Source organism: Phascolarctos cinereus, unplaced genomic scaffold (assembly GCF_003287225.1).
Source record: "Phascolarctos cinereus isolate Bilbo 61053 unplaced genomic scaffold, phaCin_HiC Scaffold_5;HRSCAF=322, whole genome shotgun sequence".
Classification (NCBI taxonomy): Eukaryota; Metazoa; Chordata; class Mammalia; order Diprotodontia; family Phascolarctidae; genus Phascolarctos; species Phascolarctos cinereus.
Window position 1 is genome coordinate 289,398,750 of NW_027555958.1, and position 23,511 is coordinate 289,422,260.

General features: G+C 44.6%; 1 protein-coding gene across 1 annotated transcript; it reads left to right on the forward strand.

Moving 5' to 3' along the window:
- Nucleotides 1-3,592: 3,592 nt before the first annotated feature.
- Nucleotides 3,593-23,511, forward strand: LOC110215889 (sodium channel protein type 4 subunit alpha). Its single transcript, XM_078155745.1, is given in 14 exon segments — nt 3,593-3,893; nt 4,303-4,421; nt 4,635-4,724; nt 5,658-5,786; nt 6,522-6,613; nt 10,138-10,155; nt 10,158-10,334; nt 11,955-12,018; nt 12,541-12,682; nt 15,157-15,369; nt 16,572-16,658; nt 17,135-17,210; nt 20,100-20,338; nt 23,326-23,511. Coding segments are annotated over 14 exon segments (1,905 nt in total). The 5' UTR covers nt 3,593-3,620.

The following is a 23,511-nucleotide window of genomic DNA, read 5'->3' on the forward strand; positions in this document are numbered from 1 at the left end:
GATTGTTGATAAAACCCAGGCTTCCTTTCATTCTTGCCTGATATACCTTCAGAAGCAGCACACTTTCTCTCTCCTACTCTGGGCAAACAGAGAGGGCAGAGGCAGGGGCAGGGCCATGGTCTCTCTAGAAATGTTTGCCACCTAGACTTGTCCATGGAAAAAAAAGTTTGAGAACCACTAGAACTAACCATAGACCTAACCAGCTGTCTACAACATACATTAGCATACTTTTTATCACTTGCTGTCCTTTGAGTCTCTTTCTGTCAACGTAGGCCTCAGTTATCCTAATTGAGCTTCCTTGAATTTGGGAAACTATCCATACTTGGAAAAGTAAGTGAATAAGGGATTGAGATGATCTGTGATTTATGAGATGAGAGCTGCTGCCTCGGCTTTAATTTTCTAGTTCCTTAAATATCGTGCTGCAATCGCAGGAGTCTCTCTGGGGCAATCTTGTTCAAAATTATTTCTCTGGTTGCAATCCAGTTTAGGGGTAAGATGGACTTACAATGGGGCCTATCTTGGAGGCAAGATGCATGTGGATGTACATGATAAGGTGGTGATAGTGTATATAATGGAAAGATTGTATTGTTGGTGTGTGTTATAAAAGGGGCAGGTGATGGATGGTTTGAAGATACGAAGAAGATTGTGATAAGGTGAGTGATGAAGTCTGTACCATAGAGATACTACGGGGTAAATTTAATAGAGGTACCTGTTTGTTTGAGGGATTCTTTACTATCCTACTCATCTTCTTTCCTTCTCTCCCTTCTCTCTCTTCTGGAAGAATGAGTTGAGTCATCATGCCATGGCAACATGACTCCTTGTGTGAGCCTGGGAGAGAGCTGGAGGAGCCAGAGCTGTTGGAAGCGTTTGTGGCCAGCCCAGCCCAATGACCCCAGAGACTGTCCCTCCCAGCCTGTTGATCCCCATCAGAAAGGGAGTGTCCATGCTTCGATAGGGCCCATCATCTTGTGAGCCTGTGTGTGTGAGGATGTGTTATGTTTCTCTTTGGGTCAAGTTTTTTTCTTTCTCTGGATATTGCAAAATCTTCCAGTCTTTTTTGATCTCTGTACTCCTTGGCTTTTTAGTAAACCTTCCTGTGCCTCTTATTCAATAGGGAAGGAAACCGCTTCTAGAGCTTGTCATGCATATGCATGGAAGAAGTAAAGTGATTAGTTTCTCTTCAATAAGGATACACAAAAAAATTTGTAACTTAATTAGAAATCAATCCAGAGTTTCTGGAATATTCTATTCTGTTCTGTTACATTCTACTAAACTATATTATGCTAAGCTATGTTTTGATACGTTATAGTATATCATCTATGTCAAATCATGATATAACATGCTATGCTATGTAATACTCTACTATACTGTACTTTACTATACTATATAATTATACTATGTCCTATTACATTATGCTATGTTAGGTCACATGTGGCAGCAAAGTGGCACAGTGGATAGAGTGCTGGGTCTGGAGTCAGGAAGATTAATCTTCATGAATTCAAATCTGGCCTCAGACACTTAATAATTGGGTGACCCTGAGCAAGTCACTTAACCCTGTTTGCCTTGATTTTCTTATTGGTAAAATGAGCTGAAGAAGGAAATGGTAAACCACCCCAGTATTTCTGCCGAGAAAACCTCAGATAGGGTCACAAAGAGTCAGACGTGACCGAACAACTTCAAACAACATATTAAGTCATGTGTCATGCCATGTTATATCATGTTTTGGCATGTATGACATATCAATATCAATATTTACCAGCTATTCCCTGAACCCCTTTGACAAACTTCTTAGACCCACTGAGAGTACATGTATGCCAGGCTGGGAACCTGTGGTGTATTGGGTCTAAATTTATGGGTCTCTTTGTACACATGACTGTAGCAATGCGTACCTCATTTTGTTTTTGTGTTTCTGTCCATGTTTCACTATGTGATTGTTTCTGAGTGTCTTCCTCTGTATTTGCCAGTGTCCATATCTGATTGTGTCCACATGTGTTTCATTCTATGTTTGTATTTGTGTCCCTATAATACACACATACACACCACACACACAATTGATGCCCTTTCCAGGTAGTTAGGGAAGGGACTCTTTCTCACAACACTCTACCCAAACCTTACTTGCCTACCATTGAACACTCCCTCCTCAGTGCCCAGGACCTAGCACAATGCTGGGCACATGGTAGATGCTTCTCTATTGATTAATTCGGCTGCTTCCTTATCAGTTTGGGAACTCTCTGTCCCTTAGATGGCCTCTAAGGTCCTTTCCCTTGAAGTCTATGATCTTCTGATCATTCCTGAGGAGTTGTCCAAACTTTGGCATCCATGCCTTGGGTATCTCCTCCTCTTCCCAACTTGACCATAACTGAGTGAGTCTATGTGTGTGGCAGATTATATCTGTGGGTGTCCCATCCTGGCTGTCTAGAGGTCCTTTTCTTCAGGGCCATCATTATGTCTCCTTTCAGTGTATGTATATGGGGTGTCAATCACTCTTCCCCTTCTAACAAGGAGTATGAGAGTGTGGAGGAGTCTGGGAAGGAGTGATCAGATGTAAGGGAACCAGATATCCTGTCTGGGGTAGGACTTCAGTAGCTAGGTGATTCTTGGAAAGGAGAAAGGGAGGGTAGACCATTGAGCCACCTTGAACCAAGGTCTAACCAGGGCACCATGTAGAGTATGAGATCAGGGAATCTCCTCTTTCCTTTTCTCTGTCCAAAGGTCTGAAGTGAGAACTGATTACAACAGCTATGACTCCCGCTCCAGCCACAGTGGAGGGTGGGAAGCCTCCATATCACTTACACTCAGCCCCAAGCAAATCCTTTTTAGCTCCTTCCCCCCTTTCCTCACCTGCAAAATGAGAACTGTTTAGATTCCTTTTAGCCCTAAATCTGTAGTCCTACAATCCCCCTCATTTTTCTCTGGCTTCTTCACTGAGTACTTTATCCTTTCCCAAGTCCCCAGACCTCTACCCCAATGCTATAGCTCAGCATGACTCCCTCACCTTGGTTTTGCCTCCTTCCTAATCCCTGGATCCTGTTGGTGGGGTGGGGTGGGGTCTCCATGGAGAAAACCAACAAGGATGTTATGTGATGTTTTTTTCCCCAGCAGACTTATTCCCAATAATTCTCCAAGTGCTTGAACCAAGAGGCCTTTGAAGAGAATTATGGCTTTGGTGCATTGAAACCCATCAGACGATTTGCTGTGAGTCCCCTATTGGCAATATACACACACACACACATACACAAACACACATATACAAATATATACATACATATACTCACACATGTATACATATACATACACACATAATTCCTAATAGATCTTGTAAATTAGGGATTACTTATTTATTTCTAGTCTCTGCTCAGGGACGTCCTGTGGTCAGTTAAGGTCTCATAAGGAAGAAGGTTATATTGGGGTCTGTCTGTCCTAAGGCAGGGAGGGGCCTTGGGCAGACCTGGTATTGATCAGGGGGTGAACTCTAAAAAGGTACGTGGTTGCAGTAGGTGGGCTCTGGGTTGGCACTGGCCCCAGGATGGCCACAGTGATCCCTGGCTCTGGGGGGGTCATGTGTTGCAGCTGCTCTGATCCTGCCCACCCTCCCTGGCCCCTGATCACAGGATGAAAGGATGGCAAGCCCACCTGTGCCCATGCTTGTGCCCCCTGGACCCGACTGCCTGCGTCCCTTCACTCTTGAGTCCCTGCAGGCCATAGAGAAGCGGGCAATAGAGGAGGAGGCAAGACTCCTTCGGAACAAGCAGCTTGAGGTGGAGGAGCCCGAGAGGAAGCCACGAAGTGACCTGGAAGCGGGGAAGAATCTGCCCCTCATCTATGGAGACCCCCCACCTGAGGTCATCGGCATCCCACTGGAGGATCTGGATCCCTACTACAGTGACAAGAAGGTCTCGTCCCTGTGTCTCTCTGTGCCTCTGCCTCTTGGTGTATTTCAGTCCCTTTGTCTCTGTGGCTTTGCTCTCCATACCTTTTGACCAATGGGTTTCTCTAATTCTTCCTGTTTCTCTACATATTTTGCAGCCTTTGACTGTGTATCTCTGTCTCTTCATCTCTTTCCCTCCCTCTGTTTCTCCATGTCTATCTCTTTGCACCTCTCATGGTCCTTTTCTGCATCTCTCTGTCTCTGTCTACATTCCTTAGTGCCTTGCATAGTCTGTCTTCGTCTCTCTCTTGCCCAATCTGAGTCCGTCTTACTCAATGTCTCTGAAAACCTCCATCAGTATCTCTCACTGTATTTTCACATCTCTCAATGTCTGTTTCTATATCTCTGTGTCTCTCATGGCCTCTGCCTCTCAGACCTTCATCGTGTTGAACAAGGGAAAATCCATTTTCCGATTCTCAGCCACCCCAGCCCTGTATATGCTGAGCCCCTTCAGTAAGATAAGGCGTGGGGCCATCAAAGTTCTCATCCACTCATATCCTTCCCAGAATGGGCATGGGGGCACCTGGGCTGGAGCTGGAGAGGGCAGCTGGAGGGATAGACAGGGAAGGGAGGAGGCTGTGGGAAGGCACATCTATTGAGAGGGACATAGAGAAGAAAACTAGAGTGTTGACCGGTATTGACCCCTTGCCTTTCCTCCCTATCTCTGTTTACTCTCAAACTTTCCTTAACCCTTCCCCCTCCTAACGTTGTTCAGCTTATTCATCATGATCACCATCCTGGCAAACTGTGTGTTCATGACCATGAGTGACCCACCACCCTGGTCCAAAAACGTGGAGTAAGTCTCACATGTGTGGTTCCTCTACACCTCTCACGCATGATCCAAGTACACTTCCCTCCCGGGACACACCTTCATTTCACCAAAATCCTTATCTCCAGGGGTATGTTAAGAATAATGTGGTGCAATAGATAGAGAGCTGGCCTCAGAGAAAAGAAGACCAGCATTCAAGTCCCACCTCTGATGCATCATGACTGGGTAGTCATTTAACCTCCAAGTGCTCTAGATAATTCTTTAAGACTAGAAGTTGCAGAGAAGGATCATTGGTAGGGGAGTTGTTTTTTTTTAAGGGAGCTCCTCATACCAATAAAATAATAGGTTCAGTCCCCCTACCTGAAGGGGGGTAGTAGCATACTTCATCACAGTCACTCTCCTCCCTGGGATGCAGCAGATTCCCTCTCAACCTTTGTCCTTAATATGCCCTTTGAATCCTGGGAAAGATCCACTCTGGTGTTGTCACTCTTATCCCTCATAGGGATACTTCCTTAATATTCCTGAATTTTCACAACCTCTGTCACCTTCATCCTTCCAGAGATACACATCTGTTACCACTACCCTCATTGTCTTTCTTCCTTCCTCACTCTTACGCTCACACCCAACCACTCGTAAGCCCACCTCCTATACTTCATACACATATACCCTCACCCTCACCCTCACCCAAAGCTATAACTAAGAATTTTCACACCTGGGCAAGAAGCTTGGGTAGAAATGGGTGTGGGGGAAGGATGAATGGAGGGTACACTCACCTGGTATAAGGCTGCCAGAGAAAGAAAGCAGAGGACTCCAGAATGAGGCTGTCACCATCTAGGATACAGGATCACATAGGAAAAGAAGTGTGTCCAGGACAGTGCTAGGGCAAAAAAAAAGTCTCACATTAGTGTTCTTTGCTGGTCACGGCTCTTCCCTCACTCTCAGCTTCACCCTTGCTCCCAGGTACACCTTTACAGGAATCTACACCTTTGAGTCCCTCATCAAGATACTTGCCCGAGGCTTCTGCATTGATGACTTCACATTCCTCCGGGACCCCTGGAACTGGCTAGACTTCAGTGTCATCATGATGGCGTGAGGGGAATTCTGAGGGGACAGGAAAAGGGTCCAGAGAGTGTGAGGGAACTCACCTCAGGAAGGTGCTGTCTTAGAGAAGTGGGAGAATGGGAATCAGGAGTCCTGAACAGCATGATTAGGTGACCTTTTAGCATGTGGGTAGATCCTGAGAAGTGGATGGTCTTACTTAGCATGTGGGTAGATCCTGAGAAGAGGATGGTCTTACTTTATCAGACCATAAGTTATGGTGTGATGCAGAAAGCTTCAAGTCAGAAGACCTGGATTTTAAGTCCTAGTTCTACTATTTATTAGCTGTGCAACCTTGAGCACCCAATCCCTTAATTCCTTTGAGACTCAGTTTCCTCATCTGTAGAATAGGAACAACAATTTTTGCCTGAGCAACCTCACAAGGTTGTAAGGAAAGTGCTTTATAAAGTGCTTTACAAATGCTTTGTTACGAAACCCCCAACTTTCTTTGAGAGGACTAAACAGCATTCTCTCCAGCTCTTCTGTCTCCTGTTCTATTGGAGCATTTCTTGGGGTTCACAATAGGGGTTACATACAGTTTGGGTCCCTCCCAACACCCCAACTCCAGCCTTGTCTCCTTAGGAATCCCTTTAATTTGGTAGACCTAAAACGACTGAGTGCTATCTGCTACACCATCCCCACTCCCCCCTCCATAGACACACAACTGATCCTTTCTCACCTCTTAAGGCACTGGCATGAATACTTCTCCACTGTCCTGTCCTGCAGGTACCTGACAGAGTTTGTGGACATGGGCAACATCTCAGCCCTGAGGACCTTCCGTGTGCTTCGAGCCCTGAAGACTATAACAGTCATTCCAGGTACTGGGTGTTCTGGGGTAGGGTGGGGTTTGGGACTTTTGAATAATAATGATAATAAAAAAGATGATGATGATGATGATGATGATGATGATGATGATGATGGCTAGCATTTATATGACACTTTAAGGTTTGCAAAGCACTTTGCAAATATCTCATGGCTTCCATCCCATTTTCCATGCCTTGGAAGCATTTGCTCCTCTGCTTTCTCCCCCTACCCGAGGCTGTTGTCCTTTAACAGGATACTTCAGATCAAAAGAAATTTTCCCAGAGTGAAAAAGCTTAAGGCCAGAGAAACATAGGCTCCTGTTCATTATGAGGTACTTAGACCAAAACACAGGGTAGAAAAAGTCTCCTCTGACCAGAGTGGAAAAGAAAGTAAGCAACATCAGAACCATTGTGTGCCTACTATGTTAAAACACAGCATGAGGTCCCTGGAAGAATTTCATATCTTCCCCTTGAAATCTCTGTCCCTGGGGCAGCTAGGTGGCACAGTGGATAGAGTACTGTCCCTGAAGTCAGGAAGACCTGAGTTCAAATCCAGCCTCAGACCAGACACTTGACACTTACTAGCTGTGTGACCCTGGGCAAGTCACTTAAACCCAATTGCCCCAAAAAAAAGGGAAAAAAAGAAAAGAAATTTCTGTCCCTAAGCCTGTTAGGACGGGACTCTTTCTTTACTGAGGAAGATGAAAGCCCTCATCTCCATCTCCATCAATAAGGAGTGAGTCCCATCCTTGTGGGCTTTGGGACAGGGGGCTATATCCTTTAGGAACTTCCGGTTTTATTAGGGGAGATCAAGCACACACAGACGTACACTAGAAACAACAGCAATATAATTCCAAAGTAATGTAGTTGACAAGTGCAAAGTAAAAACAGCATAAAGGAATCTGTCACTATAGGAAGTAAGAGACCTAGGACCTGGAAAAGGTAGAGAAAGTGGAGACCACGTTGATCAAAGGGATGGAGAAGAAGTTCTTAGAGGAAAAATCAAAGAAACACTCTAACACCAAAGCTAGAAAGGAAGAAACACTCTAATATCAAAGCTAGAAAGGGGACAGCTAGGTGGCCTGGAATTAGAAGACCTGAGTTGAAATCTGGCCTTAGACACTTGCTAGCTGGGTGACCCTGGGCAAATCATTTAACCCTGTTTGCCTCAGTTTCCTCATGTGTAAAATGAGCTAGAGAAGGAAATGGCAAACCATTCCAGTATCTTTTCCAAGAAAACCCCAAATGGGGTCACAAAGAGTCAAACACGACTAAAATGAGTGAATAACAACAGAAAGGACCTTAGAAGTTAATTCTAGGTAGTACAGGGGCAAAATGCTGGCCAGACTTGGAGTCAGATGGTCTAGGTTCAAGATTCAAATTCTGTCTTCAGATATTATATCATCGTGGACAAAGCTTCTCTGAACCTCATTTTCCTTGACTTTAAAATGGTGGTAATAGTAATTATATTACCTTCCTCAAGGATTATAGGGAGGAAATTGCTTTATAAATGTGAGATATCTAGTTCAACCATCTCATTTTACAAAGGAGGAAACTGAGGCCTAGAAAGGTCATGCAACTTGTCTTGGATCACACAGCTAGTCAGCATCAGAGCCAGGATGACACCTCAGGTCTATTGACTCTCAGTCAAGGGTTCTTTCCTGTACCACACAGCTCACTGTCTCTAAGTTTGTGGTAGGTTTTGCTGAGGAGGCTGTTGAAGCATGTTGCCCACATGAGACTGAAAAAGAAGAAATGAGCTTCTAAAGGAAGTAAGATTCTGATCTGATAGGAGGAAGGACCTCTTGAGGATCAAAGGGATAGGTCATTGGAATGTGCACTCAAGGTTAAGTTGTGGAATTGTTCTCTCTGTCCCTAGAAATGATCAAAACTAGATAGCTGTCTGTAGGTATAGTACCAGGGAGCAGTACCAAATTATTTCTCAAGATCAATCAATTACTCAATTAATCCAAGAAGTCGGGGAAGTAGAGTGGAAAGAGCACCGGTTTGTAGTATGATGACTCGAGTTCTAGTCTCCATTCTGCCACTTGTAAAGTGATTTCATGTAAGTCATTTCATCTTTCTGGGTCTCAGTTTCCTTGTCTGTAATATGTTGTGATTGAACTAGGTGTTCTCTTTACAACCCAAAAAAATTTATGAAGTGACCATTTGGTACAAAGTACTATGCTGAGAGTTGGAGATACTTGGACATGAAGTATAAGCCAGGCTGTCCTGAAGAAGCTCACATTTTTTGGAGTCAGGAGGACCTGAGTTCAAATCTGGCCTCAGACACTTGACACTTACTAGCTGTGTGACCCTGGGCAAGTCACTTAACCCCAGTTGCCTCACGCAAAAAAGGCAAAATAAAAGAAGCTCACATTTTACTTGGGGAATAAAAACTCTCTAGCTCTAAATGTATAAATCTATGATTCTATATTTGAGGAAGAGAGAAAGAAAGAAAGAAAAAAGAAAGAAAAAAGAAAGAAAGAAAGAAAGAAAGAAAGAAAGAAAGAAAGAAAGAAAGAGAAAGAAAGAGAAAGAAAGAAAGAAAAGGAAAGGAAAAAGGGGGAAAAAGCAAGGAAGGAAGGAAGAAAGGAAGAATTTTTTTAGCAGCTTTTTAGCAGCAGTGTCAGGCACTGTGCTAAGTGCTTTTCAAATATTGGCTCATTTTTTCTTCACACAGTCCTGAATGGAGGTGCTATTATCTCTATTTTATAGTTAAGGACCCACTGGGTGCCTGTACATATGTTGACCAAACAGAGAGTAAGTTGAGGTAGCATTTAATCAAGTATAAAGAATGTGACAGTGTCTAGGAGGCTGGAAGTCAGTCAGGCAACAAACATTTATTAAGCACCTACTGTGTGTCAGGCACTATGCTAAGCAATGGGGATTCAAAGAAAGGCTAAAATAGTTCCTGCCCTCAAGAAACAGTTAGGTAGCACAATGGACAGAGTATTGGACATGGAGCCAGGAGGCCCTGAATTCAAAACCAGTCTCAGATACTTATTAGCTGTGTGACTCTGGAAAGGAGACAACATGCAAATAATTATGTACAAACAAGATATATAGGGTGGAAATGACAGGGAAGTCAGGAAGACTTTGGGTTTAAATCCCACTTCAGATATTTACTCCCTGAGTGACCCTTGACAAATCACTTAAATTTTCTGAGCCTCACTTTCTCATCTGTAAAATGGACATAATAATACCTCCTATACAGTGCTATGGTAAAGATGCAATGAGATTATGCATGTAAAGTATATTAAGGTATGATATAAATGTGAACTGTTACTGCGAGATAGTGTAGATCCTAAGGTCTAAGAATCTATGAGAAACAGAACCAAGGACATACAAAACCAGGAAATAATTGGAGTCATCTAGGAAGGCTTCACAAGGAGGATAAGTCTTTAAACCGGGTGTTGAAAGAGGTGACTGATGCAGAGAACGAGAGTCAGAGTATGGCAAGTTCAGCAATGGGGGGGGAGCTATTTCCCTGGTGCACCCCCATGCACGCCCACCATCACTGCCATCTTCTTGTCTAGGACTGAAGACAATTGTAGGGCACTGATCCAGTCGGTGAAGAAGCTGTCGGATGTGATGATTCTCACAGTCTTTTGCCTGAGTGTCTTCGCCTTAGTTGGGCTCCAGCTCTTCATGGGGAATCTGAGGCAAAAGTGTGTGAAATGGCCACCCCCCTTCAGTGGCATCAATGAGACTTGGTATGACATGGGACGGCCTTGTTCAGCAATGAGACAGGTTTTGGTAACAACACAGAATACAGCAACTTTACCTTTGACTGGGATGCCTACATCAATGATGAAGGTGAGAAGGGCCAGGCCTCCAGAGCTGTAATAATGGATTTTTGTGCCCAGGACAAGTAGCCAGAAAGAAGGAGCCTTCAGCTGGAGTGTAAGGAAGAGGACTGGCTGGGAGGGGTAGAGGAAGGTGGACAGAAACCTCAGAGCATGGACTTCAGGATGCTGTGGAAACTGGGCTAGGGTAGAGAGGTAGAAATGGCTTGGGATTGGTAGAAGAGGGGAAGTGAACTCATGCCAGTGCTCCAAAGAATTCCAAGTGATGTCAGTGCCCTGCAGATTAAATGCCTAGGACAAAGCTCCAATTGCCCTATACTAGTTATACTTCTGTTGGCCTCTCACCTTTAGGGAAGTCCTTTTCTCCCAATCTCTGAGCACTTAGCTCTCTCTGTTTAATCTGTATAGACACCCAGTTTTGGGCAACAATAGCGTCCTATCTTCCCAGGCAGAGAAAGATAGAGACAGAGAAAAAGACATCTGTATGTTATATATAGATATTATCTGTATACATGTAATATATATAATGCACATTTATGTGTATATAAATATATGTGATATGCATACATGTATGTATATGTATATATATATATATATATATATAGTTGATCCTCATTATTCATAGATTCCATATTTTTAAATTTGCCTACTTGATAAAATTTATCTTTAACCCCCAAATCAACACTCAAGATGCTTTCTTGGTCATTTGTGCACATGCAAAGAGCAGCAGAAAATTGGAGTCACCCAGTGGGAATGTTCCCAGCTGAGGTTCTTTTCAAGGTCTATTTAGTGCCATGTTATTCTACATTTTCATGCTTTTTTGTGATTTCCCTGTTTAAAATGGCCCCCAAGCACAGCGCTGAAGTATTGTCTAGAGTCTCTAAGCTCAAAAAGGCTGCAATATGTTTTATGGAGAGAACACATGCAATAGATGAGCTTCATTTGGGCATGAGTCATAATGTTGTCAGCCATAAATTCGGTGTTAACGAATCAACAATATGGTATGTCCAGAAAAAGGAAGAGGAAATTTGTCAATCTGTATTTGAGGCCATTCTAGAAAGTGCTAAAGTGAATGTTGTGACCAGAGGCTCACAGGAACTTAACCCTGTATTTCCCCTAGCACCAATGGTTGAGTATTTGCCAATTCAGTGTTCAAGTTGACTCTATAGACCAAAGCTACCACAAATGATGAGAACTGACTGTACATACTTGTCTTCAGCATCATAGAAACACTTAGTGTCAGCTGCTTTGTGTTTCTTTAGCCACATTGGACTCTGAGCTTCTGTCCCCTGAAGTCACGTTCCTTGGAGATACTTAGACTGAGACAGGGGCCTGCGGATGGGCAGAGGGAGAGGAAAGATGGAGCAGTAGGAGCTCAAAGGATAGTCAGAGCAGCCCCCTTTCTCCCAATTGGGTGGGAAATAAGGAATAGGAGCATGTATGTATGTAATGTATTTATGTATGTTTGTATACATACGTGCCCCAACACGTTTGTATTCGTGATGTCCCTCCTCCATGACCTGTGATGCCCCTCATCCCCAACAAAGGGAACTTCTATTTCCTGGAGGGTGCCCTTGATGCCTTGCTCTGTGGAAACAGCAGCGATGCAGGGTGAGTGATACCAGGGGGAAGGAAGAAGCTACCCCCACAGACTGGAGATACTGAGCTAGAAGGGATGGGGAAGGAAAGGCAGGAAGAGGGGACGTGGGAGCAGGGACTTGGGATGGGGCTATGGAAACCAAGACATGCAGAGAAAGGGGAAAATGATCCAGCTGGTATGTGGGTGCCTGAGGGTAGAGGCAGGACCTCTCACTGGGCACCCCCAAGCTTCCCTCCACAGTGGAGCTCCTATCCATCTTGCCCAAGAACCTAGGTGGCTTCTCTTCACATCCCTTCTCTGGGGCTCTTTACCAGCCAGAAACTCAAGCTCTTCCTCCTCTCCCAAGGCACTGGCCCAAGTACAAAGACATTGGGAAGAGTCCTACTCCATCTTCTTCCTTCATGCCCCAACTCAGGGATTCCAAGACTACAAGCCCCCCAGTAGTTAGTAAAGGCTACATAGACATGAAAGGCTGGAGGAAGCTACATCCAGCCTCAGTACATACCCTGTTAACCTCCTTCCTTCTCTTTCAGGCACTGTCCTGAGGGCTACGAGTGCATGAAGGCAGGCAGGAATCCCAACTATGGTTACACCAGTTATGACACCTTCAGCTGGGCCTTCCTTGCCCTCTTCCGACTCATGACACAAGACTATTGGGAGAACCTCTTCCAGCTGGTACGCCATCCTCTAAGGCCCCCAAGACCACTCTTCTCTTAGGGGTCATCTAGCCTAGCCTACATCTAAATATCAAACCTATTTACAGCATCCCCAACTAATGATTGTCCAACCTTCAGAGATGGAGACCACATTCCTTGTGTAATTATCTCCATTCCACTCTCAGCTCTAAATCTTAAGAAATTTTCCCCTTACATCTAGCAGAAATCTGCCTTATTGCAGCTTCCATTGTATTTGTACCTAATTCTGACCTCTGAAATCAAGAAAAACCAAGTCTAATCTGTTTCCTATATGGTTTCTTCCTACCTTTACTCCCTTCCTGGGGACTTCCTACTCTTCTCCTACTTAACTCTCCCAGGACCCCCATTCATAGCTTTCTTTCCTGTCTCTCTGGGTCCTGGTACCCACACAATTGCCTTTCACTCCTCTTTCCCTCATCCCAGAGAATTTGGAGGAGGGGCATTGAATGAGCTGTAGAGTAATGTCTACGGAAAGAGGAAACAGGAGAGGACCATAGTGTGTGTGTGTGTGTGTGTATGTGTACACACACACACACACACAAGCTGAAGGTCTGCCTACGCCTGTGTGGTGGAGTGAGTTGTTAAAGCTCTTGAGAAATAGGACAGGGCTAGCACACACTTTCGAAGGGAGAGTGTAGGTAGCTCTATTGAGGCTGGCCTGGCTCTGCCTGAGGGGTCACAGGATCACAAATTTAGATCTGGAAGGGATCACGGAGGCCATCTGATCCAAATCTCTCATTTTCAAATGAGGGATGGAGGCTTAGAGTTAAGTGAGTTTCCCAGGGACATAAAGCCAGGAGGTGTCAAAGGCAGGACTTCAACCCAGGTCTTCTTGCCCCTGAGGCAAGCTGTCTGTCCACTAAGTTGATCTGTTCCTTCTCTGGCTCCCCTCCAGAGTTATGCTGTAGGCTCCCTGAAGAAAGGATCTCTCTTTCTCAGGGTCATTGGTTACATAGACATTCAGTTTTGTTATTTATTTAATACTTTTATTATTTTAATAGTTTAAAATTTTTTTAATAGCTTAATAGTTTTATTATTTGTTGGGGGTGATAGGAGCAGTAGGCAGGGGAAGTGTATGGTTGATTGGCAAGGAGCAAGTCAAGTACAATTATTCCTTCCACATTGCAACTTTCCCCATGTTGGTTATGATACATCGTGGGTTGGCATAAAAAATTAAATCGGAATTTTTTTGGAGTTTTGCAGAAGCCACAGACAACATGCAAAGGCCAGCAGACAACACAGAAAAAGTTTTAGAAATGCAGAAATGCATAAAATATATGTATAGCATTGTAAAATATATTTTATTTATAGTTTTATTTATATTTATAGTATATTTATATATACTCTTATGTAATATATAATATATATAAATATAATACATTTATTTATAGTATAACATTTTATATTTTAATACCCTAATAATCCAGACTTCTTTAGTGCTGAAGGAAGGGCCAAAAAATTTTACATGTAGGAGATGCTCCCCCTAACCTCAGAAATTTGGAAGGGATAACTAATATCCTGGAGCCTTATCTATAAAACAGAGATCAAAATTATTACATTCACCCTGTACCACCTAGCTAACTGTGGAACACAGCCAGAAGAATGGGTGTTTAGATGATGTTTCAGAATGCATAAAAGGCTGTGGGAAGCACTTTAGGAAGCTTAGGAAGATCTGAGTTCCAATCCAGCCTCAGACACTTACTAGCAGTATGACTCTGGGCAAGTCATTTAACCTGCCTCCATTTCCTCATCCGTAAAATAGGAATAAGAACAGCACCTACCTCCTGGGATTGTTATGAGGATCAAATGAGGTAGCTGTAAAACACTTTGCAAACTTTCAAGCACATATCAATTATAGTTATTACTTTTGTTGTTGTTACATTGTTATTAACTATTACTAATATTATTATTACTATGTCAAGTTGACATGAGGAAAGTCTGCAGCCCAGGGTAAATTCCCTTCTGGCAAATTAGGGGAGTGTATAAAAAGAGCCATCCAGCAAACCTATAAAGCTTGACCCCAAAGAAGAGAGATGAGGCCACCCTCCACTAGTTTACAGGGGTGGGGTAGGGGTAGGGGGCACTTCATGGGAGCAGAATGTTGCATAGTTCTGTTCTGCTGAATTTTTTCCTTTTCTTTGTCCTTTTTTTAAAAAATTTTTTGTTATAGGGATAGCTTTCTGGGAGGGGGAGGGAAAAGGAGGAATACAATGGGAAATAAAGCCAATGGGGGAAAAAATGTAAATCTATTTTATAAAAAGGAAAAGAGTCGAACAGGATGGGCAGGCACACCAGAGGGCATTTCCCACATTGACGAGGTCCCAAACTCACTGTGGTGTTGGCACGCTAAAGCTTCTTGTTGTCCATGTTACCCTGGTGGTTGTTATCGGGTGGTCGAGGTCATGCTCAGAGGGGGAGTCACGGGACATCCCCCTTCCTCCCCAATTCCCGCAGACCCTTCGGGCGGCTGGCAAGACCTACATGATCTTCTTTGTAGTCATCATCTTCCTGGGCTCCTTCTATCTCATCAACCTCATCCTGGCGGTGGTGGCCATGGCCTACGCGGAGCAGAATGATGCCACCCTGGCAGAGGAGCAAGAGAAGGAGGAGGAGTTCCAGCAGATGCTAGAGAAACTCAAGAAGCACCAGGAGGAACAGGAGAAACTGGTCAGCGTTTGGGCTGGGGGACAGACCTGGAGCTGGGACCTGACCCCTGGGACCACGTTTCCTCTTGGGTGGGATGGTGATGAAGGAGCTATGGGATGGGGGTAAGGGAGGGCAGAGGATATCAGACAGAGAGAGAGAGAGAGAAAGAGTAGAGGGTCCTGACTCAAGACATTAGAGGGGAAATGGGGTGGTGTTGGTGCTAGGGAAGGAGATTCTTAAACTGAAAGTCAGGAAACCTGGGGTTTTAGATTTGGCTTTCTGCAGCCCTCCCTCACTAAAATTCAATTCATTTGCAAGTCATGGAATCATCTTCCTGATGTCATGGTCCTCTTTGAGAATGAAGGACAACCCCTCCCCCCCCCACACACACATACAAGTCTCTTCCCTTTCTCTGGATCTCCTTTAAGTAAGGCTCTTAAGTGAGATGTAGGGTTATAAACTTGGGGTCTCTGACCTTGTCTTTTGAAAAATATTTTGATATTTCTATTTCAATATACTTGATTTCTTTTGTTATTTTATGGATTTTATTTTATACATTTAAAACATTCTTCTGAGATGAGGCTTGTTGGTTTTACCAAGCTAATAAAGGGCATCCATGATTTGAAAAAGATTAATAGCCCCTAGGCTACATGATCTGAGTTTTCTTCCAATTCTGACATTCTGACAGTCTATGCATTTACCTCTAGGCCAATCTTGGCCGAAAAGGCCCAGAGATACATCTCATCAGAGAATGTGATTGTGCCTAGTATTGTTAAACAAATTATTAGGAAAAGCCAGGTTTTGGTGCTATGTGGCGTGTGGAGGAGAAGCCGGCCTACATCCAAAAAGGTTAGAGGAAAGATCCCTCTCCCTTTGCATTCTTAACCCACAAAGACATCACCCTTGTGATGTCATTGGTCCTCTTCAAGAATGAAGGACCAAGAGCAACCCATAAAAAGCAGAAACAGGAATGAAAATAGAATGGGATCTGTTCAGATTCACGGGCTTCAGCCAATACCATCCTCCTTCCATTCATCCAAAATCATGCTGATTCTCAAGATGTAGGGTCTAACTACCCTACATGATTTGGAGTAACCTGAAGTTGGGACCCTCATCCTTTGTCATCTTTCTGCTCATGCCTGAGCTAAGGGGAGAGTTAGTTCCAGGAAATGGTTCATAGTTTAAGGGAAGGCCTCACCTAATTCATCCTTGGTGGTTTATAGGCTCAAGCAGCCCTGGAGAATGGTGAGGGAGATGGGGACCTGCAGATGCAGGGGAAGGATTGCAATGGTGGCCTGGATACAGAAGAGGTACCATCTGTCTTGTGATGTAACCTGTTTCTTCAGGCTGGGGTCAGGTGGGGAGGTGTCTAACTCTGGATGGGAGATATAAAGACAGAGGAGGGGGAGGACAGCTGCAACATTGACCTCCTTATCTCGTGGTGTATGTAATGGGGTGGGGGGGCAACTCTATTATTCAGAAGTGCCAGAGAGCTATTAATTCATCCTTTGCTCATCTCATGCAACAATTATTCTGTTTGCTGCACAGTCATCTACTTAGTTCAAAGAGGATCTGAGGAATTCCCCTTCCTAACACAACACCCTTGGCACCCTTGTCTGATCCCCAGGCCTGGTGTTCAGTCTATTAAAATCTTCGGTTGGGCTCTGTGTGGAAGCAGATGGCTATTCTATCAGATGAGAGGATTCCCTACAACTCTTCCTCCATCTCTGGCCCTACCCCATCTGTGCCTTTTGGCCCTTCTAACTCAACCCTTCTCCTTCTGCAGTCCCGAAGGAGACCATCCCAGAACCCCCACAGACAGAGCTGCAGCATGGAAAGTGCCGTCTCGGATGCCATGGAAGGTGAAGGGCCCATATTTTGGGACGTGCTTGATACCCCCCTAGTTCCCTCCTCGGTCCACTGCCATATGACTGACCTGAGTAGTTTTGGCTTCGGGGCAGGTCGGCAAGGAAGGGCCAGGCCAAGTTGGACTTTTAGGACAACCGTAACCTAATATTGGAGCTGAAGAAATGGCTGTGATAAATATAGTCACAGCTTAGTTGGACCCAGCACTGGCCACAGGGCCTAGCAGCTCTAAGGGCCATTGGCTTCCGGGCAGGAATGGGGGAGGGAAGGTGACAAGGGGATGAGGAAGGACAGTCTAATAATACTAACCAGGAAGGACCACATTTCCGGAAACTGGAAACCTCTGTCCCCAAGAATTCCAAGGCAAGGGGCAAAAGTAGAACCCTCCAAGTGCAATATTTCTCCATCCACAAACCCAAACAGGAAGTTAGATGGAAAAGTCATTACCTTCCCCAGTCTGGGCTCAGAGGAAGATTGGGGACTAGATGGTGAAGCAGGTGGATGGATGGATAGACTAGTACAAGAGTGGAACTCCCCTAGGCTAGACTGTGCTGAGGAGGTACAGGGAACAAATCAAGATTATTCTCTGTGATTTTTCTGTAGGTCATTCTGCCATCCTCCTCCCCTCCAGTTTCTCTGGGAAAAACATAATCTAACAGTGTAGCTATCCTTTAGAGGGCAAGGGTTCCTGGCCTTTTTCTAAATGTATTTAAATGCATAAAACAAAATAAGTAATGAAACAAGCTATCTGAAATTTAGGGGAAAAAATCCATGGCTAAGAACCTGATGAATAGTTAGTTTCTATTCCTTCAAACAACCTCAGACTTCCAACTAGTATTTAAATAGAGAATATTTATTCAAAATATTAAGCACCTGCTATGGCATCAGATATTGTGTTAGACAGTCAAAAGACAAAGAATAACACTTTCCTACAGGAAGTGCACATTGTCCTCACTCCAGGTGGGTTTTTTGTTTTGTTTTGTTTTAACCCCATTCCTCTACTCCAGAATAGTGAGACTTCAATCCATCAAAATTCACCATTCAAAGATTTTGACAACAATCACACAATCTTCAATATTTCCTCAGTGAATCTAGGCTCTCATTGATGTGGACACTCGTCCAATGACATAGATCTCAACTCATCCGTATCTTGTAATCTAATGTGCTTCTTGCCCATGTTTCCCCATGGATCCTCTATAGATTCGATATGCAAATTTACTGGAGGATTTCCCAGTGGGTGCAGCAATTGGGCTGTCTCTTTTCCTTCACTCTATGCCTGACTGGCCCAACTCCTTTTCCGAAGTACATAGGTTTGCTTAATAGTATTTTTTTTCCAATTACATGTAAAGATAGTTTTCAACACTCATTTTTGTAAAAAATTTGAGTTCCAAATTTTTCTCCCTCCCTCCACTGCCCCCTCCCAGACAGCAAGCAATCTGATGTAGGTTACACATGTACAGTCATGTTAGACATATAAAGTACATAGGTCTGGAAGAGCGTGCAGGTTTGGAAGGAAGGAAAGAACAGAGGAAGGAAGGAAGAAAAGAGGGAGGGAAGGAAGAAAAGAGAGAGGAGGGAAGGAAAGAAAGAAGGAAAGGAAAGAAGAGAAAGAAAGAACAAGGGAGGAAGGAAGAAGGAAGGAAGAAAAGAAAGGAATAAACAAAAAGGAAGAGAGGAAAGATAAGAGCTATGCTTTAGGAAGATTAAGCTAGCAATGGTACATAGGATAGACCGGAAGGGGAAAGATGAAATGAAAAAGACCTACTGGGAAATTATTGCAGTAGTACAAGTGTGAACTAGTAGTTAGTGAAAGGAATGGCAAGGAATAGATGGACTCAGCTTGTGCCTGGAAGAATGGTGAGGACATTGGCAAAAACTGGGAAGTCAGGAGGAGGAGCCAATTTCAGGAAGAAGATCTATTAAGATATCTTGATTCTGAGATGGCATTCAGGTGATGTCAAGCAAGTAGTTGGAAATGGAAGTGGAGATGTCATATCTACCTCAGAGAGCTTCTTAGACTGTGAGTCATGAATGCCATATTTGGTCTTGACCCACAGTTTAAGAAATGCTGAAGGGTAGCGAGTGGAAAAAGTTTAAGGACAAGGTTTTAAAAAACCTTCCTTTACCCTTACCCACTGTCTACTTGAAGCTTTAAGTCATCATAAATAATACTTTGATTTATCACAAAATAAATACCTACATCCCATGGAGAGTGCGATTTTCTGGCATTAAAGATGTGTGGGCATTTGTAAAAAGTTATAATATATGTCCCTCCTTACACTCTTCCGTGGGCCACACTGCCTGTAGGTCAGGGGGACAAAAAAGGAACATGGGGAATATTTGGTAAATGATTATATTATCCTATTTGTATTATTATGTGCATATGCATGACAAATTCTGGAATTTATTTCCTTTCATATTGAATAGGGGGCATGGGAAAGTTTACTGAAAGTCAAGTTGTATTGGGACCAAAAATGTTGGAGACCCCTGTCCTGGGTGCTGCTAATCTCATCTACTCCTAGTCCAAGTTACACACCTCCCCAATTGCCCTTCCCTAACTCCCACGTCTAGATGATGCTCCCTTCTAATCAAAGGATTTCCTAAAGCCAACTCTTGCTGCCTTTGACATATGGTTCTAAATTCTTCCTCCTTTTCCCTGAGTGGTGGGGAGGTGGAGGGAAAACACTTCCTTTTCTGTTGTCTGTCCACTCACAAGGAATATGGAACTCTCTCCAACTATCCTCTGGAAGAACCTAGCTATACCTACTCCTGGTTCCTCCTCGTGGGCACAGAGTCACTTTGTCCCCAATTGATTCCAAAATGGGAAGGAGGGATAGTGGGCCTGAAACACCTTGAGCTTCCTTCTTCCTACCCCCTACCCCCAGAGTTGGAGGAGGCCCATCAGAAGTGCCCACCATGGTGGTACAAGTGCGCCCATACGCTGTTGGTGTGGAATTGCTGTGCTCCATGGGTGAAGTTAAAGAAGATCGTATACCTGATTGTCATGGACCCCTTTGTGGACCTGGGCATCACCATCTGCATTGTTCTCAACACAGTCTTCATGGCCATGGAGCATTACCCCATGACTCCCCAGTTTGAGCATGTGCTCACTGTGGGCAACCTGGTACAGAGGGGGATGAGGGGATGGAGGGATTTCTATGGAGAAAGGGAGCAGAGGGCTGGGTGGATGTGGTGAATTTCTGAGTGTATGTAGGGGAGTGTGAGGGGGGAGTCTGTGGGTGAATAGAAGGATGAATGAATAAATGAATTAATTAGTAGTGAAGCATTCAGTTAAGTGCTCACTATGAGCAAAATACTGCATTAAGTGTTGGGGGTACAAATGAAAAAGCAAGACAGTCCCTGTTCTCAAGGAGTTCCCATTCTAAATGAGAGGAGGTTAAACCAGATGGCTTCTGAGGTCCCTTCTAGCTCTGAATCTATGATCAATAATTGGGGAGACTTCATGGCAAAAATTTCAGCAGCAAGTCAGATGAAAAGGCCAAGTGGTCCTTAGGGTGCAGATGGCAAGACCTTTTATTTAGAGTCATTGCCATTGAGAAATCCATATCTGTTTCTGATGATGAAGCATTTGACAATGCTGAGGACTTTTTTTTACTGGGTTTTCAGTAAGTGTACCCCCTTAGGAGGTACAGCTAAGTAGCACAGTGGATAGAGTTGCAAGGTCTGGAGTCAGGAATACTCATCTTTGTGAGTTCAAATCTAGCTTCAGACACTTACTAGCTGTGTGACCCTGGGGAAGTCACTTCACTCTGCCTCAGTTTCCTCATCTGTAAAAAAAAAATAAGCTGGAGAAGGGAAATGGCAAACCTGCTCCAACTTCTTTGCCAAGAAAAGCCCAAATAGGGTCAAGAAGAGTCCAGCATGACTGAAATGACTGAACAACGACAAACCCCCTTAGGAGACGGACCCTGCAGTACCTGAAGAGGGAGTTTCCAGGTCCAGTCTCTGTGAGGGTTTCTTCTCTGGAGGAAAGCTAAACGGATCTGGCTGGAGGCAGAGCTGAAGTGGGGGGGTGGGAGGGAGTTGCTATTACCTGGGCTCTTGGGTTTACCTGCCCATTGCTGGCATGTATAATAGACATAACAAAACATGGCTCTGCCCCTTGTCATCCCTATGGCTGGTCGTATGGATCGTGGGCAGGTCACTTCTTTTAAGACTTCAGTTTTTTCATCTCTAAAATGAGGTTAGATTAACTAGATAATTTTTGAGTTCCTTTCAGCTCCAAACCTCTGAGCCACATGTGAAGGTGTCTGGAGGATGTCTGTGATTGTATGGATGATGGTGGGGGTATGTGGATGTCTGTGGGAATGTCCTGAGGAAGTATCTGGAGGTATATATAGCTATGTTTTAGGGTTCTTGGAGATACCTGGGCAACCTAGGTCACTGAGAGTGTGATGGGTCTTTGGTGCTAGCTTGTCTTGGAGAAGGGGATCCATGTCCCAGGGTCCCAGTCTCTTCCTGGAACAAGGGATACAGAGGACAAACCCAGAATGAGGGATATGCGGGCTTAGGAATTGTTGGGCTCCAGTCTCTAGTCCTAAGGTTTCCAAGCCTGCCTGCCTGCCCATCTGCCCCAATTTCCCTTCTCCACCCTCCCTCTCTATTGTTGACATGCACTGATCTCTGTGCTTATCCCCTCACCATTAGAAGCATTAGCACCTCATTCCCAGCCCTTGCTGGGAGCCAGGCCCAGACAAAAGGAAGCTGAGCCTTCTCTGGTCCTTGCTTTAGCTCCTACCACAATGGATTTGGGGAGAGTTGGGTCCTGAGAAACCTCCTATGTGGAGAGGCAAGAGATACCGAGGAAGAATGGGAATCAGCCCTGGGCCTAGAGTAAAACCCTAGAGATAGGGGCCTCAGGGGTGAGAGCTGGGGTATAGATGGAGTGACAAGCGGCGGGACTGGGACGGCCAAAGGGGCCCTGAGGAATGTCCATCCAGAGACACAGGATCAGGTCTGGAAACGGGTTTTCCCTTTGATTAAGCCACACAGCTGTTCTAGGGTGTGTTCCACTGACTGGTCCCTGGACCTTTGCTGTTTTCTGTGGTCTGGGCACCTGCTATGACCAAAGAAGGCTCCCCAGAGAGGGCTTTAGCATACGCCTGAGGCAGGTGGGGAAAGAGGCCCTTCTGAGGGCCTGTGTGTCCGTGGGTTAGGGCTTGAGACCCCTCCCCCTATGGCTTTGAGGCTAAGCAGCTCAAATCTCAGCATGAAATCAGGATCAGGGATCTAATTGACACCCAGGGAGACAGGGCTTTTGAAATGTATGGGTCTCAGTTCCCTCATCTGTCTCCCACTCTGCCCTGGAGGGCACCCCTACCCGACCTTATCTCCGAAATTCCATCTCAGGCACATAAAGTCAGCAGCACCTGAAGTTTAATCAGGAAAAGAATTCCTTCGGTCCATACCAGATTTGCTTTGTGTACTTTGCACATAATGAGTGTTTAATCAATGCTTGTTGAATTTGGCGGAGACAGGTGCAGAGCCAGGGTGCAGAGGCCTCTGGGGCTGTGCCCAGCTCTGCTCTCTTGCCACTGTTTCCTACCAAGCCCAGGGAACAGATTGCTGCTGAAGCTCATGGCCCTGGGTTCCTTTCTCTGATGTCCTGTGGTTCTCTAGAAACTGTAAGGAGGGGGGAAAAGGGAAAGAAAGGGAACAAAGCATTTACATAGCTCCTACAATGTACCAGATACTGTACTACATACTACATAAATATTATCCTATTTGATCCTTACAATCCGGGAAGGCAGATGCTATTACTATTTCCATTTTACAATTGAGGAAACTGAGACAAAAGTTAAGTGACTTGTCCAGGGTCACACAGCTCATACATGTCTGAGGCAGGATTTGAACTCAGGTTTTTCTGATTCCAAGGTCAGGGCATCATCAGTTACTATTGTGGACAGCCCTGGGCCCCCCTTTCTTGATGCCTTATGGTTGTTGAGAAGCCATAAGGGGAGAATTCCAAGGGAGTAGGCTCTGAAGGGGGATTCCTGGAATGTATTTTACGCGTTTGGGAGGGAGGGAGTCATTTTGTGAATGACGGGGAGGAGATTAGGGAGCAGTTGTAACACTGATCGTTTTCCCCAGGTTTTCACAGGCATCTTCACCGCAGAGATGGTGCTGAAGCTGATTGCAATGGATCCGTATGAGTACTTCCAGCAGGGATGGAACATCTTTGACAGTTTTATTGTCACCTTGAGCCTGGTAGAGCTGGGGCTGGCCAATGTACAAGGGCTCTCTGTGCTTCGATCCTTCCGCTTGGTACGTGCCTAG